At 52.5% G+C, this 27,299-nt stretch overlaps 1 protein-coding gene across 7 annotated transcripts in view; it reads right to left on the reverse strand.

Moving 5' to 3' along the window:
- LOC135293027 (uncharacterized) overlaps window positions 1-27,299 on the reverse strand; it is a 96,498-nt gene that overhangs the window by 52,637 nt on the left and 16,562 nt on the right. For 2 of the 7 annotated variants that reach the window (XM_064407035.1, XM_064407034.1), the window contains 8 exons: window positions 21,063-21,164; window positions 20,517-20,633; window positions 20,126-20,197; window positions 19,966-20,037; window positions 19,777-19,878; window positions 19,211-19,318; window positions 18,483-18,554; window positions 18,314-18,394 (listed from right to left, as the gene is read on the reverse strand). In XM_064407035.1, coding sequence (XP_064263105.1) covers window positions 18,314-18,394; window positions 18,483-18,554; window positions 19,211-19,318; window positions 19,777-19,878; window positions 19,966-20,037; window positions 20,126-20,197; window positions 20,517-20,633; window positions 21,063-21,081 — 643 coding nt within the window. In that variant the 5' untranslated portion in view covers window positions 21,082-21,164. Of the gene's footprint in view, window positions 1-18,313; window positions 18,395-18,482; window positions 18,555-19,210; window positions 19,319-19,776; window positions 19,879-19,965; window positions 20,038-20,125; window positions 20,198-20,516; window positions 20,634-21,062; window positions 21,165-21,251; window positions 21,324-21,524; window positions 21,581-27,299 lie in introns of those variants that run through there. The other 5 variants (XM_064407036.1, XM_064407033.1, XM_064407032.1 and 2 more) reach the window with 5 other exon arrangements.

Genomic DNA, 27,299 nt, shown 5'->3' on the forward strand with positions numbered 1-27,299 from the left:
CATGCTAAAGGAGTTATTTGTGCACATTTGGGGGTATATTTTTCTTGGGTGCAAAGCAAAATGAAAAGCTCCTAAATGCCCAAAAGATGAGAACTGTGTGTGGTAAATAGGTATCATTCATGCTGACAAAATTGAAAGAGTAATCAATACTGATACAGTAATTAATATTTGGAAATAATAAAACAGTTAAAGGTGTAATGCCAAGCAAGAAATGGAGACGAGGGTTCCCCCTCCCTCCCTACAGGTCTCCTGCAGATGTTCAGAAAAGAGAGAAGCAAGAGATAACTATGACTAAATTTAGTTGGAAGGGAGGAGAATTTGGTTGGACACCAGGAAAATGTTGATTATATGAGATCCACGGCTTTAATGTTAGAACACAATATTGGCTTATACTGTAGCAGCTTGGTGCGCATGTGTAATCCAAAAAGTGAACTACAGGACATGGAGGAAGAGGAGAGGCCTTCCTCAAAGAATATCCCCAAACAGCGGTACAACTTACTTAAAGAAGTGTGGAGCATGCGTGGTAAAGGTGATGATGAGGGCAGTGATACAAATGTGACGAATTGAAAATGGGAGGAGATGGTAATGGTCAAATACAGCATAAAAAGGGGAATTTTGGCTTGACAAGCTAGTCCGTGAGGTGACGGGGGTCCAAAAGCCCTGCACTCCGTACCCCACGCATACCCCGCATGGTTATTTTTGCTTATACACTATTATCAGGACGAAATTATTCGTTATTAACCGCAAACGATACTGTCAATATTTTAAGTGTATTCAATTGTATTTATTTTAAGCTACATAATTCAAATTGCTGTTTTATTTCATTTTGTTTGGTTGTTTTTTTGGGTTTTTTTTGATTGGAAAATTGGGCAAATATGACCTGTGGAATGTCCTCCACAGCAGAGTGTCAGACCTCTGGATCTTTTTAAACAATTTTATCATGGTGGAACTGTGGCAGCTTCAGCTGGTGCCTCTGGGGGACCTTGAACAAAGAACCCCTGAGCTTTTCTACCCTCCCAGGTGAAGTGTGATAGTCTGGGGTCTTGCTGCTGTGTCCGAGTGCCGGGCCACTGGCTGGCACCACAGGTCCCCAGACCCTCTGCTGAGGCATCCCTCTCCAAGAGTCAAGTTTAGTCTGTCACATTTGGCTTTTCTCTCTGATCCGCCACCAGGACCAAAGATCAAACGGTCGTGAGGATGTAAAAATGCCTGTTCCTTCTGGAACATTGCTGTTGTGTGACAGCCGTGCAGGCAGAGCGGGCAGCTGTAGGGATACTGACTCGTTTCCCTGGTGCCAGCCGTGCTGCATCCATTGAGCTGCTGGGTGTTGGTGCTCGCTGGGACGCGGCCCGGCCCGGCACCACGGGAATTAGGAAGGGTCTTGAAGGAATCCCCACGCGTTAAAGCAGACGATTTAGCCTGGTATTTTAAGTTGTTTCTCAGTTAACCTTGTAAAAGGCCAAAACAAGTCTCCTATGAATTCTGTCCCTGTCAAGTTCAGTTCCGCCGCGAAAGCCCCTCAGCATTCTCAGGGCAGTGGCAGGAGCCGGGTGCTGGCCCGGAGCCCCGCTGGCCGGGGAGAGCACGGCCCAGAGCGAGCCCCTGCTGCCCGGGATGGCCACAGGCCCGGGGGAGCCGGGCGGGCAACGCCAGGGCCCTGTACAGGGCTCCTGGGGCTCCTCTGGCATCTGTTCCGTCCCCTTGGGCGCTGAGCGGTGCCCGTCCCACGGGGCTGTCTGTGCCTGGCCCCAAAAGAGGCAGGGCCGGGGCTGTGGCCCCTGGGCTGGTGGTGCCGACTGCCCGGCGCTCAGCACCGCCCGTGCCGTGCCGGTGCAGCGTGACCCGGCGGGGCAGCTCCGCCTCGGCGCCTCGCCACCGCCATCCCGGCACGGCGGCTGGCCCTGGGCCGCGGCAGCCCCGAGCCGCACGGGCCCGGGAGGGACTGCCGGAGGTCCCCGTCCCCTGCGTGCCTCAGCAGACACTCCAGCCCCACTGCGTGCAGCAGGAGGGACACAAAGCACCTGCACGCTTACGAGAGTCCACAGCCCATTCTACATGTGAAATGAGACCCCAGGACCCCGACATGTGCCTCAGGAGAGATCCCAGCACCCTGCACACCTTGGGAGAGATCCCAAACCCTCTACATGCCTCACACAGGATTCCAAATCCCTTGCATGACTTGAAGTGGACCCCATTGCCCTCCCTGCCTCAGAGGAAACCTAAAATATCCTGGGTGTGTCACAAGGGGCCCCACTCCGTCGTGCACCTTACGGGGGACTCCAAAGCCCCCACGTGCCCTACAGGGAAGTCCAGGCCAGCTATGCCGAGTGTTTCGACCTGGAAATCAAGTCTGGTTGCACCTGGGTTGTTGTGTCTCTGGGGCTGCTCACCAGCCCTGTCGGACCCTGAGGCTACACAGCCCTTCCCTTCCCTTCCCTTCCCTTCCCTTCCCTTCCCTTCCCTTCCCTTCCCTTCCCTTCCCTTCCCTTCCCTTCCCTTCCCTTCCCTTCCCTTCCCTTCCCTTCCCTTCCCTTCCCTTCCCTTCCCTTCCCTTCCCTTCCCTTCCCTTCCCTTCCCTTCCCTTCCCTTCCCTTCCCTTCCCTTCCCTTCCCTTCCCTTCCCACCGCTGGTCACAGTGAAGCCATATGCAGAATAAATAGACTCCACTGTCGCCCTGGTTTTTAATGTTCTGTCCTGGATTAGGGTCACTCTGGGAGAAAACCTCCAAAAGGGCCCCTCAGAAAGCAAACCCACACGGCCCCTTCCCCCCAGCAGTTCGGGTAGGATTCCTTGCAGAGAAGTGGAAAGAACCTGTTTATTTGACAGGCAAAACACCCGCAGCACACAAAATGAACAATACCAGATGACAATGCTTTCACCGATCTGAAAAGGATGACAAATTCAGAAAGTCTTTCCTGGCAGTGGTGGCTCTGCTGTCGCTCCCTCCGGCGCTGGGGATAGCTGCTGCAGCCACAGGATGCAAACTCTCGGTGTTTCCCAGGTCCCAGTCTGGAGCAGGTGTGAGTGGTTTCAAAAAGGGAAAGGAAAAACAGTCCAGGGAAAAATCTGTACTGCTTAGCTAAACTGACTAACAAGCAGAAGCCAAAAAGCAAAAGCAAAGCAGGAGCACAGCAGAAGCAAGAGCAAAGCAAGCAACAGCAAGCAAAGCAAAAAGCAAAAGCTGCACTATGAACTGTGCCGTCTGTCCTGCCAGCCGTGGGGGAGCAGGCTGATAACAAACCAAAACAAACCTTGCTCTTCAGGGCCAGTCGTGAAGGCACAGTACGTAATATCCAGCATTAACAAAACACACGACTGGGGATGCAGGCATCATAACCTCACCCTAGGACAAGTTCTTCTAAGCCTTCTGATGTTTACATTCTTGTAACAAACTTTCTCACACACTTTATGTAAATAACGTATTGTTATGCATTCTTTTCTGCAGGAGGAGAAATTTGATGGACTGTTGGTTTGTCCAGTGTCATTGGAGAGGTAGCACTTTCACCCTCCAATCCACTCTCACTTTTGGAAATCTGTAAATGTTGGAGTCAGAAATTCAACTGCCCTCCTTTTTAGCTTGGAGAGATGCATGTCTGCGTTGTTTTATTTTATGTCCTGTAGCGGCACTCCACATCCTGATGTAGTTATGAAGTGGGTATGTGTGTCAGGGCCTGGCACAGGCGAGATGGCTCTCGTGAAAACTTGTGCCCCGAGCCCTGGTCCGAGCCACATCTTTGTTCACAAACCTGTTCCATATGCAATGCATTACACAATCTCTTCATGCACATTCAACCCCTGGCCCCGCCTGTCCTCCCCTCCCATGGCGATGAGATCCACGCCCTTCTGGGCACGCGTTGTTTCCTGTGGTGGTCACACTGGGGTCTTTGGTGGTCTCTGAGGCCGAAGGCTGTGGTCTTGCTCATGACTGAACTTTTGAACTTTTCTCCTTTGTGCGTGCACTGTGGTCCCCTGGTGCTTATCTGAGTACATCTGTTGGTTTGGATCAGCTTGGAGACAGAGGAGCTCCTTAGTCTAGCCTTCTTGCATTCCCTGGTCTTCTCCTGGTGTTATGAGTAAAAAAGTTATCTGTAGCTATGATATTTTATTAAAATCCTTTCCTAGGATTTTTCCCCTCCTGAGGAGCTGAGGGCCTCAGGAAAGAAATGTAAACAATAACTATCTGCTGCTGTGGAATGCAACAGGTGCATCTTCCATTGGTCCATGTGGTTTGGTTTCACTTGATGACCAATCACAGCCAACTGTGTTGAGCCTGTGAGCAGTCACAAGACTTTTGTTATGCATTCCATTCTATTCTTCTTCTTTGTAGCCTTCTGGTAATTTTTTCCTCTCTGTTCTTTTAGTATAGTTTTAATGTAGTATTTTAATAGAATGTATAATAAATCAGCCTTCTGATCAAGCCTCGTGTCTCCACACCTGGGGTGTTCACCCCAACAAATTATCCATTTTTTTTAAGGCTGCAAAGTTAAACAGGTTGGGCCAATTGTTGTGAGTTGAAATGTTGACTATTTGTTGTTGATAGCTTCATGTTGCAATCACCTCTTGTTAATAGTTTTTCTTCAATTACCTGTTAATGGTTAGAAATCAAGCGCAATTGTCCCCCTGCTGCTTTCCCAGAGCCTGCAGGTAGCAGGGTGGGGGGGATGACACCTGAGCTAGTATGCAGATGAGAATGCATTTCACCAAATTTTGCAATTTTCCAGGAAAAAAACCCTAAAAACAATCAGCCGACATAAAATTAAGAAACCTAAGTAAGGTCTAAAGGTGAGGAACTTAATCCAGTACCTGCTAAGATCCTTTTTACTCCTCACCCTAACCTGAAAGGATGTCAGCTAGGAAGAGGACCTGGAATGTTAGACCAAGGAAGCGGAATTCCCACTACTCCCTCGAGGACGGAAGCCTCAGCTCTGCCTGCATACCAGCGGTCACAGCTGCATCATCCTCCTCCTCCGTGCCACTCCTGGGAGCAGCGGGGGTGCGGGTGACCTGTCCTTTCTCCCCAACCTGAGCTGAATGTTTTTAATAAAGGCATTAAAAAGGAGAAAGATCTCCTGCCCTATTTATTATGCTAGGGTCTCGTCCAGGAGATCCACACCTGAAGAGGACACCAGGACTGGGACGGCCGCCCGCCCTGGACCTGCAGGACAGCTGGCTCTCAGGATCAGAGAAGATCGGCTTGGGACAGTGACAGGGAGCAGCGCCGGACTGGTGAGAGTATCCGGCGGCAGGAGAGGGAGGCGAGCGAGTGTGTGTGAGTGAGACGAGGGCCGGCAGCTCGGGCCCTCGAAGCGAGTGAGGACCCCTCAGTACCGCGGTTCCGCACCCCCGCCAGGGGGCTGGCCGGGAACAGGGGGAAGCGAGTGGAATTGGTGATTGAGGCGCCTCCAAAGGGGTAAAGAGGACCCCCCTCCGGGCGTGCGGAGGAAATAGTATGTGAGTGGCACGCATCCCAAAAGCCCTGATACAGGTCCTAATGAAAGAAGTTACGCAATTTAGAAAATCAGGCAGTTTTGTTATTAAGTCCTGACGACGGAAGTCAAAGCACAAGGTCTGGCAGAGGAAGCCTATCCCGAGTTTTTTAAAGCTCTGGTAATGTAAGTCCTGACAGGGGGAAGTCAGGCAAACTAAAAATCAGGCCATACTTTTGTTTTAAGTCCTGACAAGGGACGTCAGGCAAATTCAGAAGTCCTGAGTAGGATTTGGGCAAGTCCAAAAGTCCTGTAGGCAAACGAAGTCCTGACGAAAGGAGGTCAGGCAAACTCAGCCTCAGAGGCCAGGGTCTTGAGGTTTTTTTTGTTGAGTCTTGGCAAAGGAGGCCGAGGTCTCAACAAAGTCCTGACGAAAAGGGTCAGGCATATTGGAGTTTCGGCAGAGGAGGCTGGGACTTCACAAATAGGATTTACTTTTGAGCTGCCTGTCAGTAGCAGAAGCACCTTTGTAATTTTTGAGGCCCGAAAAAATGGAAGGGTGTAATAGTAAGGAAAGTGGCCAGAGACTGGGGAATATAACTCCCCATATTCCCCTAGGTGAACTGTTAGAGAGATGGGCCTCTATAGAGGCCACAGAGGGCTTAGATAAATTTAAGATGATTCACTACTGTTCAGAAGCGTGGCCAGAATTGGATGTGCAAGGTGGATGGCTCTGGTGTGGGACAAAAGACAAGTGGATGTGTCAACAGCTGAGTCAGTGTGTGACAGCTCGAGAGGATACTGATCCCCAGCAATTATTATATGTAGCTTGTTGGTTAAAGAGTGCTTTCGAGGATGAAGGAGTGCGAATTTGTAAGGTGCAGAGGACAAAAGAGGGGAATGAAGGAGGGGATGCTGGAATTAAAGAGATTAGTAAAAGGTGGCACCCCCTGGACTACTTGCCTCCTGATGCCCCTCCACCTTAGAACCCTCTCCTTCGGGCACCTCAAATAGCAGATCCGTCTCTTCCCCCGGCGGCCATGGGGGCCATTCCCTCACCACCCCCTTCGACTCCTTTAGCTGCTTCTGCACCCCCACTAGTGCCTCCTTCAGCTGCTGCACGCTCCACCCCTTCTCCAGCTCCACTTAACATGCACTCAAGCTCTTCTCCCCCTCCTACTGCTGTCCCTCCACCTCCTCCTAACTGGGAGACAAATGCCTCCTTACCTGGTAACCTCTTATCACCAGATACAGCTGTTGGCCTACAGCAGGTCCAGGTTAATGCTAATAGCCCTCAAATGAGTAATTTTGTGTCTGAAGATGGGCCACACTGCGGTACCCGATCCATGACCTCCAAGGTAGAGAGACTTTTTCCCCTTAGAGAAGTTCCTATGGGAGGAGTAGCAGGAGGTGTTGGTTTTGTGAATGCTCCTCTAACTGCTTCTGAGGTGAGAGGATTCAAGAGGGAGTTAGGGAATTTAGTTGAAGACCCTGTGGGTATTGCAAACCAAGTGGATCAATTCTTAGGTCTAAATATCTGCACTTGGGGGAAATGAATTCCATTCTAAATATATTATTTTCCCCAGAAGAGTTCCGAATTATTAGAGGTGCTAGCATAAGAATTTGGGACAAAGATAATCATCCAGGGCCCCAAGTGCCATCAGGTGCAGAAAAATTGCCACTAGTGGATCCCAATTGGAACCCTAATCAGGAGGAAGGAAGCAAGGAAGGCCATGATAGAGTACAGGTCTTTGATAATCAGGGGGAATCAGAGAATCAGTTCCCAATGCAACTAATACAAAATTAGCATTCAAGAGTGCACAAGAGAAGGATGAAACTCCTGCTACTTGGCTTAATTGCCTAAAGCAGAACTTCCAGTTGTACTCCAGAACAGACCCGGACACCAAGGAGGGTCAGGTGCTACTAAAGGTCCAATTTCTTACTACATCTTGGCCTGATAAACAGAGAAAACTGGAAAAGATTGAAGATTGGCCAGAGAAGGACATTAATGAGTTATTGAAAGAAGCATTGAAGGTATATTTAAGGAGGCAAGAAGAAAAAGCAAAGGCCAAGGCTAGTATCATGGTCGCTATAGCTAGAGGAAATGTGGGGGGCAAGCAACTCTATCCTACAATCCAAGGTAACAAAAGAGTGGGAGAGTCCACCACCAGGAGCAGGCAAGGAAACGCCAGTACTGTCAGGGACAGGAGGAATGGAGAGGCCTCAAGCCCCTTTGAGCGAAAGGCGCTGCTGGTACTGTGGAGCAACTGGACCCCCAAAACTGTTCAGCCTAAAGTTGTGAAACCTTTGCTAGCTGATCAGGAGAGCAAAGGAAGCAGCTTTAGAACCAGGGGATCCGGTAGAAGTTTTTAAAGCAGAAACCATGCCTGAGGAGGGAGGAAGATAAGAACCTATATTTAGTAAAAAAAAAAAGTAAAGGCTATAAAAGATTTAAAGTTGCACCAAGGGCAGCGAGGGGAGTGGTTAAGATCAGATGGACGGGTGTTTCTAAACAAAGCACTTGCTGGGACAGTGCTAACAGGACCACATAATTTAACTCACTGAGGAGTCCAAGGACTATGTGATCATTTCCTAAGAAATAACTTGTGCATAAGTGTATATGACCTAGCAAAAGCAATTAGAAAAGGCTGTTTAATTTGCCAAAAAGTGAACCAGAAGGTTATGAAAAAGGTAGCAGCTGGAGGGAGGGAATTGACTCTCAGGCCTTTCCAGAGCATAGAGATGGATTTCACTAAGATGCCCCCAGAGTAAGGATAGAAGCATCTACTGGTTATAGTAGATCATCTCACCCATTGGGTAGAAGCCTTCCCGACAAAAAAGGAAACAGCCCAGGTTGTGGCAAGGGTAATCTTGGAGAACATCATCCCCAGATATGGAATGGTGAATACCATAGACTCAGACCGAGGTCCACATTTTGTGGCCCAAACATTGCAAAATATAATTGAAGTTTTAGGAATAAAATGGAGATTACATACTCCGTGGCACCCCCAGAGTTCTGGGAGGATGGAAGGGATGAACAAAACTCTCAAAAATTAGTATTAACTAAACTGATCGAAGAAACAAAAATGAATTGGCTAAAGTGTTTGCCCCTAATGCTTTTGCGCATCAGAACAAGACCCCGGTCTGATATAGGGATTTCACCCTATGAAATGATGCTTGGACTGCCATTCTTGTTAACACCCTGTAGCACAGGAGACTATTTGGAAGAAGAAGCAGCTACCAGAAAATATTTAGAAGTCATTGGAAGAACCCTGGAAGGACTTAGAAAAAGAGGATACCTCCCCCAAACCTCCCCTCTTGACAGAAAAGCACGTAACATTAACCCAGGAGATTGGGTTTTGAAATAATCCTGCAATAGTAGACCATTAATGCCTAAATTTGAAGGCCCCTTTCAGGTACTCCTCATCGCTAATTCAGCTGTGCGGACCAGAGAAAAGGGTTGGACCCACATCACGAGAATTAAAGGACCAGTCCCACCCGCCAGCATTGGACAAGATTGGTCAGTGTTTCCCTCTGGTATTGGATCAGATTCCACACCACCCTCACCCCCTAACTCAGGACAGGATTCAGCCACATCAGGAGTTAATTCAGCTGAGTATACCATTGTAAAAGGACCAAAAGACTTAAAGTTGACCCTCAAAAGGAAGAGCCAAAAAGACTGATGAACTGCATAAGAAAAGAGTTTAGAATCATAACATATCCTAAAGTGTTTTAAGAGATTTGTAAAAGTTAAAAATTGTTAATAGGTAATTCTGGTGAAGTCCTCCCAACTTAGTACCAAAGACTGAGGGTTAATCTTCTGCAGAGTACTCCCCTAAGAGAGACCAAATCAGTAAGGACAGATCAAGAGAGGTTTAACCAGGGAAGCAAATAGAAGAGACTCTAAAGAGCTTGGGAACTTCTCCTTAGTAAAATCCCCAAGAAGCAAGGCCGGGTGGGCAGGCCGTGCAAGATGACCCATACCGGACTCTTGGGAAGGGTAGTAATAATGGCTTTCATTGCTAGTGGTGCTCTGGGGAGCCCAAGAGAGCCGTGCAGTGAGTACTACCAACCCCTCTGTGAGGAAGAAGAAGTAAGTTCTTTGTTGAGAGTCCACACCAATTTAAGCCGTAATTGTGTTAACCTCTCCCAGTTGATCTTTTATCAAGAGAATGAGAAAATCTATTGGATGGCCCGGAACACCGCCACCTTTAGGCAGCAACTCCTGGCAGAGCACCCTGTAGAAGAGGCCTGGTGGTACTTTGAACATGATGCTACTGAAGCAAGCCTGGTAAATCTGGTCAGAGGAAAAGAAATAGTAAAAGCAAGAAGAGAACAAGACCATTTAGCAACACCCCCAAGTAAAAATCTAATAAGAGAAGAATGTATGTTAAGGAAAGGAAGGGGTACAGTACGCCAGTAGGAAGAATGGCTTGTAAAAGGTATTTAGCAGTAAAAGACTCTGCTACGCGGTGGATCCCAAGAGATCCAAATAGAATTTGGCCTGTTAAGAAAAAAGAGAACAAGTGCATTTACAATAAAACATATAGACTTTATGAGTATGATAAAAAAGAGATAAACCTCTTTTGGAGAATGAAAGAAATTTCTAAATATTGGCAGGGCCCAACAGAAACTAATCATACATTTCGGGAGACCCCTAAACACCTGTTTTGGATCTATGCTACTACAGCATCCACTAAATTGCCAAGAGACTGGTCTGGCAGTTGCATCATTAGGATTATAAAACAAGCTTTCTTTATATTACCCAAAGAATCTGGATCAAGTTGAACAGTTCCTATATACAGTGATTTAAGAAAAACCAAATGGAAGAAGCAATATATAGTAAACAAAATTATGAAGCTACAAGCAGTATTAGAGATAATATCTAATCAGACCGCATTAGCTCTTAATCATAATAATGACCAACTCACCTAAACCAAAACAGTAATTTATCAAATCAAATTAGTTGTAGCAGTCGTTTGAAGCATCTTAAACGAAATAAGAAAACTAGCATATGTAAGAAATCAAGAAAGGACTCCTGCACTGGATTCCACTTGTGGGATAACCCATGGACTTTCAAAAGTAGTTGGAAAACTAAAGCCTTCTTCACAGTGTGTACACATGTTAGTTTGCTCTTCTTATTTCCCTGCTTATTTAAAATAGTGACATCTGCCGTACAGAATAACCTACGGATCTCTAAAGAAATTAACCTGAAAAAAACCAAAAAAAGGAATGAAATTGAGTAACTATGATCACCAAAGTGCTCAGGAATTTTATAATCAATATAAAAATTATAAGAAATTCTATGCTAATGAGCCAAAAATTGCAAGTTGATGCAAGCTTAAGCTTCAGCCTGATCAAAGAAAAAAAGGGGGGACTGTTATGTGTAAAAATGTTGTCCTTTTTTTTTAAGGCTGCAAAGTTAAACAGGTAGGGCCAGTTGTTGTGAGTTGAAGTTTTGACTGTTTCTTGTTGGTAGCTTCACATTGCAATCACCTCTTGTTAATAGTTTTTCTTCAATTACCTGTTAATGGTTAGAAATCAAGCGCAATTGTCCCCCTGCTGATTCACCTGAGCCTGCAGGTAGCAGGGTGGGGGGGATGACACCAGAGCTAGTATGCAGATGAGAATGCATTTCACCAAATTTTGCAATTTTCCAGGAAAAAAACCCTAAAAACAATGAGCCAACATGGAACTAAGAAACCTAAGTAATGTCCAAAGGTGAGGAACTTAATCCAGTATCTGCTAAGATCCTTTTTACTTTTCACCCTAACCTGAAAGGATGTCAGCTAGGAAGAGGACCTGGAATGTTAGACCAAAAAAGTGGAATTCCCACTACTCCCTCGAGGACGGAAGCCCCAGCTCTGCCTGCATACCAGCGGTCACAGCTGCATCATCCTCCTCCTCCGTGCCACTCCTGGGAGCAGTGGGGTGCGGGTGACCTGTCGTTTCTCCCCAACCTGAGTTGAATTTTTTAAATAAAGGCATTAAAAAGGAGAAAGATCTCCTGCCCTATTTATTACGCTGGTATTGTCCTTCATAGCAAGAAGCTTCAGAAATTTGCATTTTCCTATGCCCTTTGTACCATGGCAGAGGTTTCTTAAGTAAAAGGTTAAAATTCAACACATAATTCTACAATTTAAAATTTAAATGCTTAGTCCATATTGCTAACTTAATTGAACCCCCCAAAACCTCCATTTCAACAGCAGCCCCTGCCTGGCTTCTGCCTGCCCACACCGTGGGCATCCACGGCTCCTCCTGGGCATGGAGCTCAGTCAGTGCTGGTGCTGGGTGGCTTTGCTGCTGCTGCCACCTGGACACTGGGGTGACCGCTTGTCCTGGGTTGCAGTGTAAAGATGTATTCTAATGCCATCCTGAAGAGCTGCTGAAACCAGGAGGGGCATTGTTTCTTCCTTATCTCCTGTTAATGGGCCCATCAATGTCTTGCCACATGACTCAGAGATAACTCCCTCCCAGAGCCATTTCTCTTTCATGGCTAATCAAGGACCCACAGCATGAGGCAGAATGATATCAGCCCACTGTGAGATGCTCTGCCCATGGGGGAGGAGCTAAGCATCCCCAGCTGGATATAATCTGGGTTTTGGGACACAACAAGCAGTCTCTCCACTGGATTCCCAGAGGAACCGCCGCCCTTACCCACTGCTTTTCCAGAGGATGAGAGCTACCAGATTGTTTCGACAGGATCACCACTTCCACAAGTCCATTTCATCTGGACTGCTACCACCACCCTAACTAGCAGGGTGTCAGGCTGTATTCTGACCCTGTCAGTGGTTTTTCTTTTGTATTATTGCATGTATTTTAGTTTTTTTTCCCGTTTCCTAATAAATTGTATTTCTGACTTGGAGCCTCTCACTGGTTTTGCTTTCAAACTAGGACACAAATCCATCTCTTTATTTCAACACAGGAATGGGCCATTGCCTACCCTGCAAGCGGGAGTTGGAGGGGGGGGGAGGGTGGGGTGGGGTGGGGTGGGGTGGGGTGTCACCTTCAGTATTGCCTAGAGGGCAAGGCCAGGGGGCTCAGGGGCAGGGGAAGGGATGTGTTGGTCTGAGGAGGTGCTGGAAGGTGCTGGGCTGGTCCTGGGGTCCCTAGCGGAACTCGGGTTGGCTGGGATGGGACAGACTGAGATAAAAAAAGGAATGAAGGCAGCTTGGGGAGGCCAATGGGGAGAGCAGGTGGCAGTGGGATCTACGGGGCAATAAGAGGCTTCCTTGTCGACGGTTGTTCTGGGGTCCTCTTCACAGAACACTTGAGAGGGCTGTCCAGGCCGTTACTGCTGCTGGAGAAGCTGCTCACGCTGTCGGTGTGAAGTGCAGCCACTGTCTTCCAACTCCTGTCCCAAGGCGCTCCTGTGCAGAGAGGAGGTGGCTGAGGCCCCAGCTGCCAGTGGCACACAGGGACCCTCGTGCACAGCAGGGCCCAGAGCTGGCAAGGCTCCCCAGCACGGCTGGAGCTGCTGGCACAGCTGGGCCCCACTGGACAGCTGCCCCTCAAGGCCCCGGCCAGCAGGGCACGGCTCTGGGCAGGCTCCCTGGCCAGGAGCGGGCCCCAGAGCGCCTCTGCCTTTCAAGGGCAATCTCGGCCCTGCTCTTTCTCCTCCCCACCTCCCTCTGCCTCTGCCCCGTGCCCCTGGGGCTGCTCTTGGCCAGGCAGACTCAGTGGGAGCCAGCACTGGCTGCAGCCCCAGCGGGGCCCCCAGGACAAGGCCCAGCAATTGAGACGCCAATGGAAGCACTGGGCAGCAGCAGAACCCTCAGCAGAGTTATTTGGACAATCATGGACTGGCCACAACCCCACTGCAGTCTCAATGGGAATGTTCCCTGACCACGTTAGACTTTCAAAAGAAGCTGTTTGAGGGGGAGAGCAACAAAACACTCACTGTTTTCTCTTCCAGGAATACCCGATTCCAAAGCAGCCCAACATGAAGACAAGCTCCAAAGAAAGCACGCCTCCCAGTAACCCTAGCCAGCAGACTGTTCCCTGACAGAAACCCCTTCCGAGGCCATCCTGGGCATCGGTAACAGGTCTTGTGGTGCCGGCTGCATCTGTGGGAGCGATGGGGAGCGTGAGCCCGTGCTGTGCTGCACTGCTGAGCTGGCAGCACGGTGGATACGGGCAGGACGTTCTCTGTTTCCCCCAGAGCTGGGGCCTGCAGGCACCTTGCCGGCCCTTGGCACAGGCTGTGCCAGCCAACAAAGCCCAGCAGGCCGGGAGGAGAGCCCGGGGGCAGTGCAGCTGCTTGGGCAGTGGCTGCTGTTAGGGACACGGGCCAAAGCCATCCCTGAGCAGCCAATGCCAGCCCTGGCCCTCCCTGCCCCGTGACAGCTCCCCCAGCCCCAGGGGACAGGCTCAGGCCCTGTCAGGACCCAGCGCAGCCCCTGCCCAGTCGGGAGCCAGGGCTGGCTCTGGCCCTGGGCTGGCGGCAGGGCTCCCGCTCGGGGCTGCTCCTGTGCCTTGGGCCTCTGGGCACTCAGGGCCAGCTCCGCAGCAGCTGCAGCGCCAGGGACCTTGCTGCACCAGTCCCGTTTCCCCGGGGCTCTGAACCAGCTCCAGAGGCCTGGAAGCCCAGGCGCCTCCAGCTTTGGCTGCTGCCGGGCTGGGCAAGGGCAGGCCCTGGGGGAAGAGCTGCTGCCACACAGCCCCGGCCAGGGCTGAGCCCGGCACAGCAATTACCGGCTGTGCCTGTGCCCGTGTCTGGCATCGCCTTCCTTCCCGCAGCAGGGGCTGCCAATGAGCCACTGCTTCTCCCTGAGTGTTCCTCCTCCTGAACAGCCTTTTGGTCCATCACTTGAAAAAGGAAAAAAGGGACAACTGGATCAAATGGAAATATTCCCCACTGGGGAGGTGGCACCTTCAGGAGGCAATGCTTGTCTAAGTCACAGGTAAAGATCAGGAAAAAGCCCAGGTAATTGGGGCTGGGCCAGTGCACTCCCTTGTGCAAACAGCTGCACCGCCTGATCTTCTCAGAGACTGGGAAATGGCAGGGGATCTCAGGCCCACAGTACAGTTGGGGCACCCTGTCAGCTACTGCCAAATTCCATCCTGCAGAGGCTGGGGAGGAATTGCAGCCAGGCCAGGCTGGGAAACAGCCCTGCACGATGTGAAAGCAGCAGCGGGGCAGCGAGGCTGCCATGGATCCCTTCACGCTGTGCCGGGCACGGCGTGTCCAGATGTGCAGCCAAAGCCCCCGGCTGCTGAGTCCCAGGGGAAGCATGAAGGAAAGGCACCCACCTTGTCCTCCGGGTGCTTCCTTCTGTGTTTGTCTCAGGAATTCATCTGAGTCATGAGACTTTTTGGCTGCAGTATCTTGGGTCTTTCCTTTTGGAGGACCTTAAGAGAAAGTAGTTCCATTTCCCAGGAATGCATCCCACAAAAGCGGGGCTCAGCCTGTGGGGTCAGCAGGGACACACTACTCACCCCTGCCATGGGAGCTGGGTTGGGGCCAAGCATCCAGCCCTGGAGCTTGAGAAGTCCTCCCTGCAGACACACCTGTAACTCAACAGCCACAGAAGCTTCTGCCATCTCTGCTGATCTGCACGGGCACCACTGAGCCGCAGCAGCGGTGAGGGGATCGTGCAGGGCGAGGGCACACACATGAATGGTTCTGTGCTGGCACCTGCAGCGCTGCCTCCCTGGCCCAGCTTCGGGCTCTGAGCTGGCAGCTCTCCCAGGGGAAAGGCCTTGACCTACCCTCAGCATCTCCCTGAGCCTCAGTCCTGGATGTGGGGCCTTCACCGGCAGGTTCAGCTGCAAAGAAAGGCAGGACAGAAGAGCTCCTGTGGCACTGCAGGAGATCCTCAGGCTGCCCACAAGGCTCAGCCCCGGGGCACAGCCCTGGGCCCGGCCCCTTCCCTCTCTGCTCTTCTCTGTGACTGCACAGAGCACACGGAAGGACACACTGGCACAGCACACGGGAGGAGGACTGAAAGATCAATGCTCCTTCCTCCCACTGACTGCGATCCTGTGGGATCCCTCAGGGATCCAGAAGGGAGCAGGGAAAGATTCTCAGAATCCTTCAGCCCTTACATAATGTTAAGGGAAATGCTTTATAAATGAGCTTTTGTTGCATTGATCCTGATTATTCACTCAGGAAAGGCAGAATGAAAACTTGCCTCCAGCATCCTCCAGAAACTTCAAACCATCCTTCATCAGGACTTCCTGAAAACCCATGTCACGATTCCAGTCTAAAAGGGAGCAGAGATCAGAACCATTTCCATGGTGTCCTGGGATCCCCTAATGCTACAGGGAAAAGGGCATTGCAAGGGGGTCGGGTAAGGCTATGGGACCCAGATGGGAATGGACATGGCCAAAGGTGCACAGGGGCCTGGGGAGCTCTGGGCTGGCTCCTGATCACTCTCCACACCCTTTCCCTGCCCTCAGCAACATCCCTGGGAGGGGTGGCTGGAGTAGCCCAGGGCCCTGGGGCTCTCTCCCTCAAACTCACAGAAAATCCTCCCTAAAGCCCTGGGGAAAACTGCAGCAGGCAGTGCCACAGCTATCCCTCCCTCCTACACTCCCTCCTTCCCTCCTTCTGCTGGGACAGCTCCCAGATCCCAAGGGCAAACAGCCAGGCTCTCTCAGGACACACTGGAGCCTTGCTCTCCCCCTCTGTCCTTTCCCCACCATGGGCACCCCATGCAGTCACTGCCAGGTTTCCGGACATGCCTCCCATGGAGGGACCCCAGCCAGGACTGCTCAGGACCCGAGTGCCCTGAGCCTGCTCGGGATAATTCCCCTGGACTGTGCCGCTCTAGTCCAGGCTGTGCCCGCACTGCCAAGCAGCAGAGAGGGCAGCTCAAGCCTCAGCAGGGCTCAGGCCCAGAGGCACAGCAATTACCTCCTGTGTCTGTGCCTGGCATGGCCTCCCTTCCTGCAGCAGAGGCTGGCACGGAACCACTGCTTCGTCCGGGAAATGCTTCCTTCTGCACAGGCTCTCCTTTCATTTCTGGAAAATGGAAAAGAGACAGCTGGATCAGATGGAAACATTCCTGACTGGGAATGGGGAAGGTGAGGCATCACATGTGAAAGGAATGGATAAGGATCAGAAAACACCCAGGATTTTGGGACAACCCAAGGCTGCTTCCTTCCCCAAACAGCCCCAGCTTCTGATCTGCCTGGACATCAGGAAATTGCAGGGGATCTGAGGGTGGGCATGGACTGTGGCGCAATTGGGGCTGCCTGTCAGCTGATGCCAAATGCCTTCCTGCAGAGGCTGGGCAGAAGCTGCAGCCAGGCCAGGCTGGGAAACAGCCCTGCAGGGCGTGAAAGCAGCAGCGGGGCAGCGAGTCTGCCATGGATCCCTTCACGCTGTGCCGGGCACGGCGTGTCCAGATGTGCAGCCAAAGCCCCCGGCTGCTGAGTCCCAGGGGCAGCATGAGGGAAATGCACCCACCTTGTCTTCTCTGCAGACATTCCTTCAGCATTTGCCACATGATTTCTAATGGGTCCTGGAATTTCTTGCCTGCCATGTCTTTGGTCTCTCCTGTCGTAGGACCTTAAGAGAAAGTAGTTCCATTTCCCAGGAATGGACCCCACAAAAGCAGGGCTCAGCCTGAGGGGTCAGCAGGGACACACTACTCACCCCTGCCATAGGAGGTGGGCTTTTGTGCAGCATCCAAGGTAGGAGTTGGTGAAGTCGTCCCTGCAGACACATCTGTAACACAACAGCCACAGAAGCTTCTGTCACCTGGTCCTGACCAGTCAGTCAAACATTACGCCTTGTTGTGATAGTGAGAACATACCTGCAGAATGCTCGGAGGGCTTCACAACTTCAGAGCGCCAGGCTAATGGGGAATCCTTCCCAGCCTCCCAGTCTGGAAGCAAACCAAGATGAGAACTGTTTCCATTGTGTGCTAGGGCTGGCTCTGGCCCTGGGCTGGCGGCAGGGCTCCCGCTCGGGGCTGCTCCTGTGCCTTGGGCCTCTGGGCACTCAGGGCCAGCTCCGCAGCAGCTGCAGCACCAGGGACGTTGCTGCACCGTCCTGTTTCCCCGGGGCTCTGAACCAGCTCCAGAGGCCTGGAAGCCGAGGCGCCTCCAGCTTTGGCTGCTGCCGGGCCGGGCAAGGGCAGGCCCTGGGGGAAGAGCTGCTGCCACACAGCCCCGGCCAGGGCTGAGCCCGGCACAGCAATTACCTGCTGTGCCTGTGCCCGTGTCTGGCATTGCCTTCCTTCCTGCAGCTGGGGCTCGCACCGAAGATGGAGTGCTTCCTTCAAGAAATGCCAACTTCCACTGAAGCATTATGTCCATCTCTTGACAAAGGAAGGGAGACAGCTGCATCAGATGGAGCTGTTCCCCACTTGGGCGGTGGCATCAGAGGTAATATTTGTGAAATTTATGGAGCAGGAAAATGGCCAGATTACAGTGGCATGATGTGAGCACTTCCACCTCCAAACAGACACCCTTTTCCTAATCTGCAGGGCTGGATATAGTGGGGGATCTCAGGGTGTGTTACAGTTTGGGCTGCCTGTCAGCTGATGCCAAATGCCTTCCTGCAGAGGCTGGGCAGAAGCTGCAGCCAGGCCAGGCTGGGAAACAGCCCTGCACGATGTGAAAGCAGCTGCGGGGCAGCGAGGCTGCCATGGATCCCTTCCCGCTGTGCCAGGCACGGCGTGTCCAGATGTGCAGCCAAAGCCCCCGGCTGCTGAGTCCCAGGGGAAGCATGAGAGAAATGCACCCACCTTCTCTTGTCTGCAGGGGTTCCTTCAGCTCTTGCCTCATCTGTTTGGAAGGTTGCAGGGACATCTTATCTGTTGTATCTTGGACTTTCCCTGTTGGAGTACCTTAGAGAAAAATATTTCCAATTCCCAGGAATGGATCCTACAAAAGCAAGGCTCAGCCTCTGAGGTCAGCAGGGACACACTACTTACCACTGTGATGGGAGCTGGGCTTGCGTATAGCATCCAAGGTAGGAGCTGGAGAAGCTGGAGAAGTCCTCCCTGTAGATACATCTGTAACACAACAGCCACAGAAGCTTCTGTCACCTGGTTCCTGCCCGCTTGTCTACAATTCTTCCTTGGTGGCACACTGAGAACATACCTGCAGGAGGCTCCAAGGGCTTCAAAACTTTATTCATCCAAGCTGATGGAGAAGCCTTCCCAGACACCTCATCTAGAACGGAGCACAGATGAGAACACTTTCCAGGGTGTGCTGGGATCCCGTTTTGCCACAGGAAACTGGGCACTGCCAGGGGGTCGGGTAAGGCCGTGGGAGCCAGATGTGAATAGACATGGCCAAAGGTGCACAGGGGCCTGGGGAGCTCTGGGCTGGCTCCTGGTCACTCTCCACACTCTTTCCCTGCCCTCAGCAACATCTCAGGGAGGGGTGGCTGGAGCAGCACAGGGCCCTGGGGCTCTCTCCCTCAGACACAGAGGAAATCCTCCCTAAAGCCCTGGGGCAAACTGCAGCAGGCAGTGCCACAGCTATGCCTCCCTACCTCCCTCTGTCCCTCCTGCCCTCCTTCTGTGGGGACACCCCCCAGATCCCAAGGGCAACAAGCCAGGCCCTCTCAGGACACACTGGAGCCTTGCTCTCCCCCTCTGTCCTTTCCCCACCGTGGGCACCCCGTGCAGTCGCTGCCAGGTTTCAGGACATGTCTCCCATGGAGGGACCCCAGCAGGACTGCTCAGGACCCGAGTGCCCTGAGCCTGCTCGGGATAATTCCCCTGGGCTGTGCCACTCTAGTCCAGGCTGTGCCCGCACTGCCAAGCAGCAGAGAGGGCAGCTCAAGCCTCAGCAGGGCTCAGGCCCAGAGGCACAGCAATTACCTCCTGTGCCTGTGCCTGGCATGGCCTCCCTTCCTGCAGCAGAGGCTGGCATGGAGCCACTGCTTCGTCCGGGAAATGCTTCCTTCTGCACAGGCTCTCCTTTCATTTCTGAAAAATGGAAAAGAGATAGCTGGATCAGATGGAAACATTCCTGACTGGGAATTGTGTAGGGGACAATTTCAGGAGGCATCACTTGTGAAAGGAATGGATAAGGATCAGAAAACACCCAGGAGTTTGGGACAACCCATGGCTGCTTCTTTCCCCAAAGAGCCCCAACATCTGATCTGCCTGGACACCAGGAAATTGCAGGGGATCTGAGGGTGGGCATGTCCGGTGGTCCAGTTTGGGCTGTCTGTCAGCTGATGCCAAATGCCCTCCTGCAGAGGCTGGGCAGAAGCTGCAGCCAGGCCAGGCTGGGAAACAGCCCTGCAGGGCGTGAAAGCAGCAGCGGGGCAGCGAGGCTGCCATGGATCCCTTCCTGCTGTGCCGGGCACGGCGTGTCCAGATGTGCAGCCAAAGTCCCCGGCTGCTGAGTCCCAGGGGAAGAATGAGGGAAATGCACCCACCTTGCCTTCTCTGCAGACGTTCCTTCAGCATTTGCCACATGATTTCTAATGGGTCCTGGAATTTCTTGCCTGCCATGTCTTTGGTCTCTCCTGTCGTAGGACCTTAAGAGAAAGTAGTTCCATTTCCCAGGAATGGACCCCACAAAAGCAGGGCTCAGCCTTTGGGGTCAGCAGGGACACACTACTCACCCCTGTGATGGGAGCTGGGCTTTTGTGCAGCATCCAAGGTAGGAGTTGGTGGAGTTGTCCCTTCAGACACATCTGTAAAACAACAGCCACAGAAGCTTCTGTCACCTGGTCCTGACCAGTCAGTCAAACATTACGCCTTGGTGGGACAGTGAGAACATACCTGCAGAATGCCCAGAGGGCTTCACAACTTCAGAGCGCCAGGCTAATGGAGGAACTGTCCCAGCATCCCAGTCTGGAAGCAAACCAAGATGAGAACTGTTTCCATTGTGTGCTAGGGCTGGCTCTGGCCCTGGGCTGGCGGCAGGGCTCCCGCTCGGGGCTGCTCCTGTGCCTTGGGCCTCTGGGCACTCAGGGCCAGCTCTGCAGCAGCTGCAGCGCCAGGGACGTTGCTGCACCAGTCCCGTTTCCCCGGGGCTCTGAACCAGCTCCAGAGGCCTGGAAGCCGAGGCGCCTCCAGCTTTGGCTGCTGCTGGGCCGGGCAAGGGCAGGCCCTGGGAGAAGAGCTGCTGCCACACAGCCCCAGCCAGGGCTGAGCCCGGCACAGCAATTACCTGCTGTGCCTGTGCCCGTGTCTGGCATTGCCTTCCTTCCTGCAGCTGGGGCTGGCACCGAAGATGGAGTGCTTCCTTCAGGAAATGCCACCTTCCACTGAAGCTCTATGTCTATCTCTTGACAAAGGAAGGGAGACCGCTGCATCAGATGGAGCTGTTCCCCACTTGGGCGGTGGCATCAGAGGTAATATTTGTGAAATTTATGGAGCAGGAAAATGGCCAGGTTACAGTGGCATGATGAGAGCACTTCCACCTCCAAACAGCCACCCTTTTCCTAATCTGCAGGGCTGGATATTGTGGGGGATCTCAGGGTGTGTTACAGTTTGGGCTGCCTGTCAGCTGATGCCAAATGCCTTCCGGCAGAGGCTGGGCAGAAGCTGCAGCCAGGCCAGGCTGGGAAACAGCCCTGCAGGGCGTGAAAGCAGCAGCGGGGCAGTGAGGCTGCCATGGATCCCTTCCCGCTGTGCCGGGCACGGCGTGTCCAGATGGGCAGCCAAAGCCCCCGGCTGCTGTGTTCCTCGGGAAGCACAAGGGAAATGCGCCCACCTTGTCCTCCCTGCCGCATTTCCTTCAGCTCTTGCTTCGTCTGTTTGGGTGGTTCCAGGGATATCTTGTCTCTTGTGTCTTGGATCTTCCCTGTCAGAGGAACTTAGAGAAAAATACTTCCATTTCCCAGGAATGGATCCCACAAAAGCAGGGCTCAGCCTGTGGGGTCAGCAGGGACACACTACTCACCCCTGCCATGGGAGCTGGGTTGGGGCCAAGCATTCACCCCTGGAGCTGGAGAAGTCCTCCCTGCAGACACACCTGTAACTCAACAGCCACAGAAGCTTCTGCCATCTCTGCTGATCTGCACGGGCACCACTGAGCCGCAGCAGCAGTGAGGGGATCGTGCATGGCACGGGCATACACGTGCATGGTTCTGTGCTGGCACCTGCAGCGCTGCCTCCCTGGCCCAGCTTTGGGCTCTGAGCTGGCAGCTCTCCCAGGGGAAAGGCCTTGACCTACCCTCAGCATCTCCCAGAGCCTCAGTCCTGGATGTGGGCCCTTCACCGGCAGGTTCAGCTGCAAAGAAGGCAGGACAGAAGAGCTCCTGTGGCACTGCAGGAGATCCTCAGGCTGCCCACAAGGCTCAGCCCCGGGGCACAGCCCTAGGCCCGGCCCCTTCCCTCTCTGCTCTTCTCTGTGACTGCACAGAGCACACGGAAGGACACACTGGCACAGCACACGGGAGGAGGACTGAAAGATCAATGCTCCTTCCTCCCACTGACAGTGATCCTGTGGGATCCCTCAGGGCTCCAGAAGGGAGCAGGACAAGGTTTCCAGATTCTTTCAACCTTAAGATTATATTAAGAGAAATGGTTTATAAGTGAGCTTCTGTTGCACTGACCCTGATTATTCACTAGGGAAAGGCAGAATGAAAACTTGCCTCCAGCATCCTCCAGGAACTTCAAACCATCATTCATCAGGATTTCCTGAGAACCCATGTCACGATTCCAGTCTAAAAGGGAGCAGAGATCAGAACCATTTCCATGGTGTGCTGGGATCCCCTTCTGCCGCAGGGAACTGGGCAATGCAGGGGTGTTGGGTAAGGCTGTGGGACCCAGATGTGAATGGACATGGCCAAAGCTGAAGAGGGGCCTGGGGAGCTCTGGGCTGGCTCCTGCTCACTCTCCAACCTCTTTGCAGGCCCTTTACAACATCTCTGGAGGGGTGGCTGGAGTAGCCCAGGGCCCGTGGGGTCTCTCTCCCTCCCACAGAGGAAACCCTCCCAAAAGCCCTGGGCAAAACCATCCCCAGCGCTTCCCAGGGAGCCGGGAGCGCTGTCCCGGGAAAGGGCAGCCAGGCTGCCGGCTCACCTGCTCGCCACGCTTGCAGCGGAGCAGCCTGGGCAGCCCTGGCAGGCAGGGCCACGGCCAGGAGCAGCAGGAGTAGGAGGCGCAGAGCAAGGGCCATGGTGCCTTGTCCTCCCCCACTCCCGCAGCTCTTGCTGCCACCGCTGTCCCGACACCGCTGTCCCAACGTCAGCACCGCTGCTGCCACCGCCGCTGCTGCCGCAACAGTTGTGCTCAGGGACTGACTACTGGCTCCTTGTGCTGCTCTGCAACCACGGAGCTCTGTCACCTCTGGCACCTCTGTGACCTCAGGGCCTGCTGAGAGCTCAGCCTGCTGTGACCCCAGAGCCCTGCTGTGACCTCATGGCCTCAGCTCTACCCCCAGAGTGTGCGCCCGTCCGCATGAATGGACTGCCCTGATTGTAAATGTTTTGCTTCATCAAAGGGCCATTGCTTAGCAAAACCTTTCTTTTGCCTGCTGACATTGCTGGTCAGGCTGCGTCCCTCAAGATGCTCTTATTGTTGCAGTTCAAATTTATTTTATTGATTTCATTTTAAGTGTCGTTTAAGGGCTCTGTTATCCCTCATTTTTTTCCTGACTTGGTTTACCTGTGGGTTTTACCCTCCCTCCAAACTGTCCCTCGTGCCCTTCCCCACCCCTTGTTCCAGCTCTTTCCCTGCCTGTCAAAGCAACCCAGCCCCTTGGTTCCCAAACCTTTGGGCCAATCCCTGACTGCAACTCCCCTTTGGAATTCCCCTACTCCTGGGAGCCCCATTGGCCCTTGTGACCCATCCTCTCCACCCTCCTACCCCAACTGGCCCCAGACACTTGATGTAATCCCCTCACTCCTCTCCTGAGCATTCCCTATTGGTTCATTGTTTGCATCCACCCCATGACTTGTATGTGTACAAAACCCCTTGGGCAGTACAGCTGGGGGCTTTTCATCCTGTTCTCTTCGCCTGGACTAAGGTGTTCCTTGCGGAACCTGAAGACGGGACGCCTCCTCCTTTCTCCTGTGCCTCGTCCCTGTCGTGGCTTGTGTCTGGCACTGGAGAGCAAGTGGCACTACAGGTTCTGCCTCTGGTAAATCCCCATAGCGAGGCAGTTCCCGACTCCTGCCGTAGTGCCGGAGTTCTAAGAGCTAGCCCAGGTTCCAGCACTCACTTCACTAATGTACCGAATGCCCCTTCTTCAGAGCCTGCTCTGGTGCTCTGCCATCTCACACAGCAGAGTGTGATTCACATACTGCAGCCCAGAGTTAGGTTGTTGCAACATTGAAATGGGTGTGGTTGGCAGGATGGCTGGGCATAAATCACTACAGAACTAAAGCAAATGCGTGCACGGTCCCAGGCTGGACTTGAATAGACACAGGACTTGTGGAAAGATGAGGACAAGATAGCAGAGAAAAATGGAAAAACCAGCTGAAAAGGAGGATATGCGAAAGGAGTTATTTGTGCACATTTGGGGGTATATTTTTCTTGGGTGCAAAGCAAAATGAAAAGCTCCTAAATGCCCAAACGATGAGAACTGTGTGTGGTAAATAGATATCATTCATGCTGACAAATTTGAAAGAGTAATCAATATTAATAAAGTAATTAATATTTGGAAATTATAAAACAGTTAATGGTGTAATGCCAAGCAAGAAAGGGAGAGGAGGGTTTATCCCTCTCCCCACCGTTCTCCTGCAGCTGTTCAGAACAGGAAGAAGCAAGAGATAACAATGACTGAATTTAGAGAGGAGAATTTGTTTGGACACCAGGAAAATGCTGATTATATGAGATCCACTGCTTTAATGTTAGAACACAATATTGGCTTATACAGTACCAGCTTGGTGCGCATGTGTAATCCAAAAGGTGAACTCCAGGACATGGAGGAAGAGGAGAGGCCTTCCTCAAAGAAGATGCCCAAAGAGTGGTACAACTTACTTAAAGAATGGTGGAGCATGAGTGGTAAAGGTGATGATGAGGGCGGTGATACAAGTGTGACGAATCGAAAATGGGAGGAGATGGTAATGACATACAGCATAAAAAGGGGAATTTTGGCTTGACAAGCTAGTCCGTGAGGTGACGGGGGTCCAAAAGCCCTGCACTCCGTACCCCACGCATACCCCACATGGTTAGTTTTGCTTATACGCTATTATCAGGACCAAATTATTCGTAATTTAAACCAAATTATATAGTCAGTGTTTTGAGTTTATTCAATTGTATATATATTAAGTTACATAATTAAAATTGCTGTTTTATTTAATTTTGTTGGGTTTGTTTTTTTGGTTTTTTTGATTGGAAAATTTGGCAAATATAACATGTGGAATGTCCTCCACAGCAGAGTGTCAGACCTCTGGATCTTTTTAAACAATTTTATCAAGGTGGAGCTGTGGCAGCTTCAGCTGGTGCCTCTGGAGGACCTTGAACAAAGAACCCCTGAGCTTTTCTACCCTCCCAGGTGAAGTGTGATAGTCTGGGGTCTTGCTGCTGTGTCCAAGTGCCGGGCCACTGGCTGGCACCACAGGTCCCCAGACCCTCTGCTGAGGCATCCCTCTCCTAGAGTCACGTTTACTCTGTCACATTTGGCTTTTCTCTCTGATCCACCACCAGGACCAAAGATCACACGGTCCTGAGGATGTAAAAATGCCTGTTCCTTCTGTAACATTGCTGTTGTGTGACAGCCGTGCAGGCAGAGCGGGCAGATGTAGGGATACAGACTCAATTCCCTGGTGCCAGCCATGCTGCATACATCGAGCTGCTGGTGTTGGTGCTCACTGGGACGCGGCCCGGCCCGGCACCACGGGAGTTAGGAAGGGTCTTGAAGGAATCCCCACACGTTAAAGCAGACGATTTAGCCTGGGATTTTAAGTTGTTTCTCAGTTAACCTTGTAAAAGGCCAGAACAAGTCTCCTATGAATTCTGTCCCTGTCAAGTTCAGTTCCACCGCGAAAGCCCCTCAGCATTCTCAGGGCAGTGGCAGGAGCCGGGTGCTGGCCCGGAGCCCCGCTGGCCGGGGAGAGTACGGCCCAGAGCGAGCCCCTGCTGCCCGGGATGGCCACAGGCCCGGGGAGCCGGGCGGGCAACGCCAGGGCCCTGTACAGGGCTCCTGGGGCTCCTCTGGCATCTGTTCCATCCCCTCAGGCGCTGAGCAGTGCCCGTCCCACGGGGCTGTCTGTGCCCAGCCCCAAAAGAGGCAGGGCCGGGGCTGTGGCCCCTGGTCTGGCGGTGCCGACTGCCCGGCGCTCAGCACCGCCCGTGCCATACCGGTGCAGTGTGACCCGGCGGGGCAGCTCCACCTCGGCGCCTCGCCACCGCCATCCCGGCACGGCGGCTGGCCCTGGGCTGCGGCAGCCCCGAGCCGCACGGGCCCGGGAGGGACTGCCGGAGGTCCCCGTCCCCTGCGTGCCTCAGCAGACACTCCAGCCCCACTGCGTGCAGCAGGAGGGACACAAAGCACCTGCACGCTTACGAGAGTCCACAGCCCATTCTACATGTGAAATGAGACCCCAGAACCGTGACATGTGCCTCAGGAGAGATCCCAGCACCCTGCACACCTTGGGAGAGATCCCAAACCCTCTGCATGCCTCACACAGGATTCCAAATCCCTTGCATGACTTGAAGTGGACCCCGATGATCTCCATGCCTCAGAGGAAACCTAAAATATCCCTGGGTGTGTCACAAGAGACCCCACCCCGTCGTGCACCTTACGGGGGACTCCAAAGCCCCCACGTGCCCTACAGGGAAGTCCAGGCCAGCTATGCCGAGTGTTTCGACCTGGAAATCAAGTCTGGTTGCACCTGGGTTGTTGTGTCTCTGGGGCTGCTCACCAGCCCTGTCAGACTCCAAGGCTACACAGCCCTTCCCTTCCCTTCCCTTCCCTTCCCTTCCCTTCCCTTCCCTTCCCTTCCCTTCCCTTCCCTTCCCTTCCCTTCCCTTCCCTTCCCTTCCCTTCCCTTCCCTTCCCTTCCCTTCCCTTCCCTTCCCTTCCCTTCCCTTCCCTTCCCTTCCCTTCCCTTCCCTTCCCTTCCCTTCCCTTCCCTTCCCTTCCCTTCCCTTCCCTTCCCTTCCCTTCCCTTCCCTTCCCTTCCCTTCCCTTCCCACCGCTGGTCACAGTGAAGCCATATGCAGAATAAATAGACTCCACTGTCGCCCTGGTTTTTAATGTTCTGTCCTGGATTAGGGTCACTCTGGGAGAAAACCTCCAAAGGGGCCCCCCAGAAAGCAACCCCACATGGCCCCTTCCCCCCAGCAGTTCGGGTAGGATTCCTTGCAGAGAAGTGGAAAGAACCTGTTTATTTGACAGGCAAAACACCCCCAGCACACAAAATGAACAATACCAGATGACAATGCTTTCACCCATCTGAAAAGGATGACAAATTCAGAAAGTCTTTCCTGGCAGTGGTGGCTCTGCTGTCGCTCCCTCCGGCGCTGGGGATAGCTGCTGCAGGCCACAGGATGCAAACTCTCGGTGTTTCCCAGGTCCCAGTCTGGAGCAGGTGTGAGTGGTTTCAAAAAGGGAAAGGAAAAACAGTCCAGGGAAAAATCTGGACTGCTTAGCTAAACTGACTAACAAGCAGAAGCCAAAAAGCAAAAGCAAAGCAGGAGCACAGCAGAAGCAAGAGCAAAGCAAGCAACAGCAAGCAAAGCAAAAAGCAAAAGCTGCATTATGAACTGAGCTGTCTGTCTGTCCTGCCAGCCGTGGGGGAGCAGGCTGATAACAAACCAAAACAAACCTTGCTCTTCAGGGCCAGTCGTGAAGGCACAGTACGTAATATCCAGCATTAACAGAATACACGATTGGGGATGCAAGCATCATAACCTCACCCTAGGACAAGTTCTTCTAAGCCTTCTGATGTTTACATTCTTGTAACAAACTTTCTCACACACTTTATGCAAATAACGTATTGTTATGCATTCTGTTCTGCAGGAGGAGAAATTTGATGGACTGTTGGTTTGTCCAGTG

This window comes from Passer domesticus, unplaced genomic scaffold, assembly GCF_036417665.1.
Source record: "Passer domesticus isolate bPasDom1 unplaced genomic scaffold, bPasDom1.hap1 HAP1_SCAFFOLD_63, whole genome shotgun sequence".
In the NCBI taxonomy this organism is placed as follows: Eukaryota; Metazoa; Chordata; class Aves; order Passeriformes; family Passeridae; genus Passer; species Passer domesticus.